At 46.0% G+C, this 9,253-nt stretch overlaps 1 protein-coding gene across 1 annotated transcript; it reads right to left on the reverse strand.

Moving 5' to 3' along the window:
• Positions 1-2,446: 2,446 nt before the first annotated feature.
• Positions 2,447-4,728, reverse strand: LOC138754828 (heat shock cognate 71 kDa protein-like). The gene is given in 2 exon segments (XM_069919714.1): positions 2,447-4,449; positions 4,452-4,728. Coding segments are annotated over 2 exon segments (1,920 nt in total). The 5' UTR covers positions 4,714-4,728; the 3' UTR covers positions 2,447-2,791.
• Between the last annotated feature and the right edge of the window lie 4,525 nt (positions 4,729-9,253).

Consider the following 9,253-nt stretch of genomic DNA (forward strand, 5'->3'; position numbering starts at 1 on the left):
GTTTTGCAGGGATCAGTCTCTCAGAGTTCCCTACTCTGCTTGTCACACCCTTCTTTCCTCCTGTTGTACCTGCAGAAGGTGTAAAATTTGTCCAGACCACTTCTCACCTCCATCCAGGATCACAAAAAACGTGGCTTCCCCTCTACCACCCTTTTCTCCTCCATTTTCCACACATCTGCCCTGGCCCCGTTCCATCCCAAGATCCACAAGGACAGGATCCTTCTTGTTCCCATCTACTAACCCATCAGACTCCATTTGGACAGGAGATATAGAAAGGTTGTTTCCCATGGTAGGAGAATCTAGAACAAGAGGGTTCAACTTCAGTATTGAAAGGCATCCACACAGAACAGAAATGCATAGGAATTTCTTCAGCCAGAGGGTGGTAAACCTGTGGAATTGGTCATTAGATGTTTTTGTGGATGCCAGGTTATTGGGTGCATTTAAGGCAGAGATTGATAAGTTCATATTTAGCCGGGTGATCAAAGTTTATGGGGAAAAGGCCTGGAAGTGGGGCTGAGTGGGACAATGGATCAGCTCATGAGTGAATTGCAGGGCAGACTCAATGGGTTGAATTGCCAGATTCTGCTCATATGTTTTATGGTCTTGTGGTCTATCCACTTTACTCTTGAGAAAGGGTCACAACCCAAAACACTGATTGTCCATTTTGACAATAATGAAATTCTCCAACAAACCATTGTTTGTTCTATAATGTTTGCAGTTTCTGTGTGTGTGCTTTTTTTAAATCTTCACTTGTTCAGCCTTCCTCTCCCAAGAATGTTCTACAGCTTCTATTTAATATTCTAAATTCTGGCCTCAGGCACACAATGTAATCACTCTGGTGTCACAAAAATAACTCCAGGGTTCCATCACTCAAAATTCTCTAGTAACTACTCAAATAAGAATGCCATAACCTCAGAGCCAGTCACTTTTGTACCAAAGAAGTTTTTGTTTGAAGTGGTGACTTAAAATGATTGAGGCAAAGAGTATTCTACAGGACAAGACCATTGGTCTCTTGGAATTTCGGTCACGGAACACAGAAATAAGCCCACCTCATCCAAGCCAATTAAGTTGCTTCCCAGAGTGAGTACCCCTTGCTTGAATTTGGCCCAGATCTCCCTTAACCCCCACCACCGAACTATTTTTCAATGCACCAATCTGAACACCCTTAAAAATCCATTTCAAATCCTATGCCCACGTATGTCCATGGTCTTGTGCACTGCCAGATCCAAACCAACCACAAATTGGAGGAACACCTCATATTCCATATGGGCACCCTCCAACTGGGCAGCATTAGTGCCAACTTCTCCAGTTTTCATTAGCTCCCCCATCTCTCCCCTTATCCTAGCCCCATTTTTCTTTCACTCTCTATCCCCCTCTATCTCCTTTCCTCCACCTCTGCATTGACAGAGCCACTTCCCTCCCCAGATCTACTGCTACCTTTCCTGTTCTCTGGCACATGTCGATTTATCACCTTTTGCCTGTGCTCCTGCCCTTTCTTCCCTTCTCCCCAGCCTTTTTACTCAGCCACTATCTTTTGTTTTTGCTTATACCTTAAAGAAGGACTCAGGACCAAAATGCCTTTACTTCTTACGGATGCTGCGAGACCTGCTGAGTTCCTCCACCATTGCCAACAGAATAGTCTTCCTCAGCCCGTTTTCTTTTGCCACATATCCCGCTAACCATTGATCCAGGCACTTATCCAGTCATCATTAATATGTGGTAATGATATCCACCCCTACCACTTCCTCTGGTGGCTTGTTCCACATACCCACCAACCTTTGTATAATAGAAAAACCTTCAAAGACCCTTTAAGTTTTTCCCTTCTGATCTTAAACCTTGTGATTCGACAAAGTCAAGAGTCAGAAAAGCCAAAATATTCTTGGCAGAGGTAAGCGTTTTGCAATCAGGAAGACTCACTTGCACACAGACTGCCAGAAGATGCACATTCTGTGCCAGAATAAGCTGACGTGGATCAGAATTATAGCTGATTGTTTATTCTACAAGAAATGAGACTCTGAAAAGTAACTTCAATTATATTTTTAAATGCTAAAAATAATTTTAAAATTTTCATACTTCATGGTAACAGGCTCATACAGTCCTCAAGCCGATGCCACCCAAATATCCCAATTAAACTCCAATACCCATATATTTAAGGGTGGGAGGAAACCAGAGTGCCCTGAGGAAACCCATTGCAGACACAAGGAGAACATACCAATGCCTTAAAGACAGCACTGCATTTGAATCTGGGTCACTGGCACTGTAAAAGCATTGTGCTAAACGTGCCACCCAAATCTCTGGATCCTAAGCACCTTTGGGAACCCCAGGAGGGAAGGTGGCACAGGGAGCCCTGGTTGGTGTAGGCAGTTATGGCATTGTCTTAACAGCAGCAGCAATCGGGACTGATTAATTAAATAAATGTGCCAAAGATTAGTGCCCAGACATCAGATTCAATGTCAAAAAATCCATTTATTGATAATAAACCACCATAAATAACAAGAAAACATTTAAGCAAAGACCTCTGCTGTGAACACATCTGTATGCACAGCCAAAAGAGCCAAAATGAACAATACAATTTATATAAATCAACATATATAAAAATAATCCAATTAAAAAAAAGATGAAGTTCAGATGGGATTCAGCAAAGTAACAAATTACAAACATTTTGCATTAAAGAAACAAGTACGAGAGTGATCAGGCAAAACTGGTATCGGTGCTACAAGGTTAGGTTCCCTGTGGGCTCTGTTGCATCTTAGCACAGATGTGTTTGCGAGCTATTTCACTCTGTAGTCTTTTAATCCACCTCCTCAATGGTCGGTCCCGAAGATGTCGCACTCCCAGCCTGGGCACGACAGGACTCCCCTGGGGCTGCCCCTTGGTACAGTTTGGCAACGATGGGATTACAAACCTTTTCCAGCTGTTTCTGCTGGTGCTCAAATTCTTCCTTCTCTGCCATCTGATTTCTCTCCAGCCATGATATTGTCTGATTGCACGAGTCAATTACCTTCTTCTTGTCTTCTTCACTGACCTTACTTGCCAACTTCTCATCCTCCACGGTACTCTTCATGCTGAAGGCGTACGACTCCAGGGAGTTCTTGGCTGCAACTTTCTGCCACTGCATTTCATCCTCATTCTTGTACTTCTCTGCATCCTGCACCATTCTGTCAATTTCCTCCTTACTCAGCCTGCCCTTGTCATTGCTGATGGTGATCTTGTTTGTTTTCCCAGTGCTCTTGTCAACAGCAGAAACATTGAGGATGCCATTGGCGTCGATGTCAAAAGTCACCTCGATCTGCGGAACACCACGAGGGGCAGGAGGGATGCCACTCAACTCAAATTTGCTCAGAAGGTTGTTGTCCTTGGTCATCGTTCTCTCACCCTCATACACCTGAATGAGGACGCCAGGCTGGTTGTCAGAGTATGTGCTGAAGTTCTGTGTCTGCTTGGTGGGGATGGTGGTGTTCCTCTTGATGAGTGCTGTCAATACACCACCGGCTGTTTCCAGACCCAATGACAGAGCAGCAACATCCAGGAGAAGCAGATCCTGAATGTTGTCTGATATTTCCCCCGTCAGAAGAGCCGCTTGGACAGCTGCCCCGTAAGCCACTGCCTCGTCGGGGTTGATGCTCTTGTTCAGCTCCCTGCCGTTGAAGAAATCTTGCAGCAGTTTCTGGATCTTGGGGATTCGGGTGGAACCCCCAACCAGGACAATTTCCTGGATCTGGGATTTGTCCAATTTGGCATCTCTTAGGGCTTTCTCCACCGGCTCCAGAGTGCCTCTGAACAGGTCAGAGTTCAGTTCCTCAAAACGAGCCCGGGTGATCGAGGTGTAAAAGTCAATCCCCTCAAACAGAGAGTCAATCTCAATACTGGCTTGGCTGCTGGAAGACAGGGTTCTCTTTGCCCTCTCACAAGCTGTCCACAGCCTCCTCACTGCCCGCTTGTTCTGGCTGATGTCCTTCTTGTATTTCCGCTTGAACTCCTCAATGAAGTGATTGACCATGTGGTTGTCAAAGTCCTCTCCTCCCAGGTGGGTGTCACCTGCCGTGGATTTCACTTCAAAGATCCCATCATCGATGGAGAGAATGGACACATCGAAGGTGCCACCACCCAGGTCAAAGATGAGAACATTGCACTCACCCTTGCCCTTCTTGTCCAGCCCGTAGGCAATGGCGGCTGCAGTTGGTTCATTGATGACACGCAGGACATTGAGGCCAGCTATCACACCAGCGACTTTGGTCGCCTCGCGCTGGGAGTCGTTGAAGTAAGCAGGTACTGTGATAACAGTATTGGTGACACTGGAGCCCAGGTAAGCTTCAGCGATCTCCTTCATCTTGGTCAGCACCATGGAGGAAATTTCCTCTTGGTAAAAGGTTTTCTTCTCCCCCTTGTATTCCACCCTCACCTTGGGCTTCCCCGAGTCACTCAGCACCTGGAAGGGCCAGTGCTCATGTCGATCTGGACCATAGGGTCATCGAATCTCCTGCCGATGAGTCTCTTGGCATCAAAGACAGTGTTGGCCGGGTTCATGGCTACCTGGTTCTTGGCCGCGTCACCAATGAGCCTCTCGGTGTCGTTGAAGGCCACTTAGCTGGGGGTGGTGCGGTTTCCCTGGTCATTGGCGATGATCTCCACCTTGCCATGCTGGAAGATGCCCACACAGGAGTAGGTGGTGCCCAGGTCGATGCCAATGGCCGTTCCCTTGGATGCAGGCATCTCTGTCCTTTCACCCACATCACTGAAGGGGTTTCTTTGTAGTCACAGGCGAGTCTTCGATCTCCACCGCTACTTGTAGCTGGTACCACTGACGGCCTCTGCTCCTTTTATGCACAACTCCTTGGCAAGGGTGGCACTCCAGGCTTGATTGATTACTGCCTCGACCAATAAGAACGTTGTCCGTGACTCACTGTGGAAACTCAGAGAAACTAAGGGGACGTGACCAATGACAACTCAGCGGCGGCGGGAGTTCGAGAGCCTTCTGTAAAATACGGTGATCGACAGCGGCAGCAGCCAATGAGCATTCCATAGGCTGCAGCATGTCGCAGGGAGGTAGGTGAGGACTCGGGGGAGCAGCCAATGGTAGAAAAGCACAGTGCCCCACCGAGGATGATGGACAGCGAGTGGAGCCAATAGGAGCATGGGTGGGCCAGGCTCCATCGACGGGTTGGACGAAGCTTCTGGAAGTGGCGGCCAGGATGAAGCTAATGGAATGGGTCAGAAAGGTGGGAGGAGGCCATGAAGGGTGGCGGCCGGGATCCCGCACACGGGGAAGCAGCTCATGGAGCCGGACGTTGCCCTTATTCTCTCAGTCTTAGAGAAGCCATGGTTTTTAGGGGCTCCTTTGTGAGGAGTCGTCGTTCGGCTGTGGTCAAGAAGAATTTGTGGGTACATCTGCACTGGACAAGTTGGAGGATATTCCCGGCAGCTCTTTGACCATGTTCATTGTGAGGAAGGGTCCTGGACCTTCTAGAACCATCCACAGACTGTCCTGCCCAAGTGAGCTGGGCCAGAAGGGTCATCTCTCCTTTCAAGGTTTCAACTTCCTTTCATCCTCAGGGAATGATGCAGTAAAATTGGATGGACCGGATAGACCAACTGTTTCCGGCTGTAAAGGCAAACAAAGGCATTGGCCCTGACATGGAACATTCCAGAAGGAAGATGCTGCCCTTGGCCCTACGCTCCTCCGTCATCACCATTCGGGGCCCCGAACAGTCCTCGCCAGTGAAGCAACGCCTCCCTTGCGAGTCTGCGCGGCTCATCACAACAGCCAGTGCTCCCCATTATGGTCCCGTCTACGTCGGACAGACTGGGTGCGTGCTGGGAGATGGTTTCGCTGAGAACCTCGGCTCTGACGCCACAATAGAGTGGATCTCCCAGCGGCCACCCATTTCAATTCCCCGTCCCATTCCCTTATTGATGTGTCTGTACATGGTCACAAGCATCGCCAGACTGAGACCACCCTCAAATTGGAGGAACAACACTTCCTCTTCCATCTGGACACCCTCCAACTGGATGAAATTGGAGGAACAACACTTCCTCTTTCATCTGGGTGTCCTCCAACTGGATGGCATTAACATCGACTTCTCTGGGTTTTAAATCTTCTCCCCACCCCTCTCCCCAGCATTTCTTTCCCCCATCAGCTTCCTGCATGCTCTGTCTCTTTCCTTTTCCCTCTGACTCTTTCACACAGACAAAATCAATTCTCACCTCTCCCTTTATCATATCCAATTAACACTATTTGTTGGTGTGGACTCTTTCCCTGGCCAGATTTCTGGTTTTTTGATTTTTAATTCCTTGACCAAGTGCTTAGGCCTGAAATGCCAGCAAATATATCTTCATCTCCTCAGGATGCTACATTAACTGCTGCTCCTCCAGCATTATGGTAGAACAGTACAGGGCCTTGATGTTGTGCTGACTTAGATATTCCCACCAAAAAAAAACTAAAAGCTAACCCTGGAAATTATAGGCTGGTGAGCCTGACATTAGTAGTAGGTAAATTATTGGAAGGTGTTCTAAGAGGGTGGATATACAATTATTTGGATAGCCAGAAACAGATTATGGGATGTCAAAATGGCTTTGTGCATGGTGGGTCGTGTTTAATCTTTTAGAGTTTTTGAGATTACCAAGAAGGTAGATGAAGGAAAGGCTGTGGATATTGTCTACATGGAGTGATAAGGTCCCACATGGGACATTAGTCAGGAAGGTTCAAACGCTAGGTATCCAGGGTGAAGTGAACTGGATTCAACAGTGGCTGGATGGGAGAATCAGGGAGTGGTGTTGGAAGATTGCTTCTCAGACTGGAGGTCTGAGTGGTGGGCCTCAGGTGGGACCATTGTTGTTTGTCATCTATATCAATGATCTGGATAATAAGGTGGTAAATTGGATCAGCATGTTTGCAGATAACGCTAAGATTGGAGGTGTGGACAGCGAAGAGGTTTTCAATGCTTGCAAAGGAATCTGGACCAGCTGGAATAATAGGCTGAAAAATAGTAGATGGAATTTAATGCAGACAAGTGTGAGATGTTGCATTTTGGAAGGACAAACCAAGAAAGAATGGACGCGGTTGATTGTAGGGCATTGAGGAATATGGTAGAACAGAAGGATCTGGGAATACAGATCCCTGAAAGTGGTGTCACTGGTGGATAGGGTTGTAAAAAGTTTTTGGCATATTGGCCTTCATAAATTAAAGTATTAAATATAAGAGTTGTGTTACAAGATCAAACCAGCAACCACAAAGAAGGCAGATCACACGGGTAAAGATGAACAATTACTTTATTAACAAAATTTCACCTTCAAACTTTAATTCAAAATCCCCCCCCCCCACCCTTTATAACAATGCCCACTGGTTAATATACAAATTTCTATAACAGTGTAAAACTGATAAATTCCCCAGCCTAAATATAACATATATAATCAAAGTCTAAGGTATATTCCCAACTGTCCCACAGAAAAAAACTTAAGACACAAAATACATAAGGCTCACAAAACTTTCATTGCAATCGAAGTAAAGATCGTAAACAAAATTCAGTTTGTTTGGTAAATACGCAACAAAGAACTCTGTAACAGTTGGGATGTTATGGTAAAGTTGCATAAGGCATTGGTGAAGCCAAATGTAAAGTATTGTGTGCAGTTCTGGTTTCCTGACTACAGGAAAGATGTCAATCAAATAGAAAGGTTGCAGAGAAACTTTACTAGAATGTCACCTGGATGTCAGGCAAAGGTTAAACAGGTTAAGAATTTATTCCCTGGCGTGTAGAAGAATGAGGGAAGATTTGACAGAGGTATTTAAAATAATGAGGGGAATAGATAGAGTAAATGTAGATAGGCTTTTTCCACTGAGGGCAGGTGAGATCCAAACCATATAGATAGGCATTTTCCACTGAGGGCAGGTGAGATGACATGGGCTAAGAGTGAAAGGGGAAAAGTTTAAGGGGAACATGAGGGGGAACCTTCACACAGAGAGTGGTGGGAGTGTGGAGTGAGCTGCCAGCTGAAATGGCAAATGTGGGCTCAATTTTAATATTGAAGAAGAATTTTGACAGGTACATGGATGGGAGGGGTATGGAGGGCTATGGACTGGGTACAGGCCAGTGAGACTAAGCAAAAAAAATGGTTTGGTACAGAATAGAAGGGCCGAAGGAGACTTTTTCCGTGCTGTATGGTTGTTTGGTTCTAAACACTAACTATCTCGTAACACTTATTTTTCTTTCATCTATGTGCTGGTCTCAGAGTCTCTAAAATGCCCCTCCTGTTGTGGGTCCTTGGAATACATTGCCACAGAGGGTAGTGGGGGCGGATTCATTGGATAGATTTAAGAGAGAGTTGGATAAGGCTTTTGTGGGCAGGGGAGTTAAGGGTTATGGGGATAAGGCTGGGATTGGTTATTGAAAGGGAAAGATCAGCCATGATCCGATAAATGGCGGTGCTGGCTCGAAGGGCCATTTGGCCTACTCCAGCACCTATTGTCTATTTGCCGTGCATGGCCCGGTTGGTGGGTCAGTGATTGAACAGTGGGCTAAATGAAATAAATACTGATACATGGACATTATGTAATTTAAGTTTTAATTATGTGAAATTTCAAGGTCGTTCATGTGTGTTTGTGGCAGAGGAATGGTGCCTTTTCTCTCTCCAACCTTTGCTGCTGCTCTGTCAGTTGTTTTCCCCACTAACTTTGACAAACCCAACTCCATGACTGCCACCATTTTCTGTGATACTTCAAAAATGTCTCTCCTGCAATGGTTTCCTTTAAAGGGATTAACTTAACAAATTCCTCAATAATGTCAACACTTGACCTTATTCCTCAAAGACTGCAAGTTGAGCAGTGTCTTTTAAATATTTGCTTTCATCAAGCACGATGGAAAATTTGGAAATTTTCATAGTGTCCTTTAAACCACCTCTGACAACTGCTGACATTTCTTTGATTTGCCGTGTGAGTGTTCTTCGAGAGAGGCTAGCAGGTGAGAATAACAATTCTTTTCAGGACAATGTCCACAACTGCCAACAAGCATTCCTTCACAAAATCGCCATCTCCAGATTCTATTTATTGTCATTGTAATGTGATCATCTTCATATTACATGAAATTGCTTTTGTCTGCTGGAAGGCAGACAGATTCACCATCAGCAGAAATTGCCTGAAGCACTTCTTTCCAATCAGAGGGAAAAGCAAAAGAGTGTCGTCGTCCCCACCCCCCCCACCCCACCCAGAGTCGCTGAGTGTCTGTAGATTTTCCTCCAGTGTTCCCACAGCCATGTAGGG

The sequence above is a fragment of the Narcine bancroftii genome, chromosome 2 (assembly GCF_036971445.1).
Source record: "Narcine bancroftii isolate sNarBan1 chromosome 2, sNarBan1.hap1, whole genome shotgun sequence".
Taxonomy (NCBI): domain Eukaryota; kingdom Metazoa; phylum Chordata; class Chondrichthyes; order Torpediniformes; family Narcinidae; genus Narcine; species Narcine bancroftii.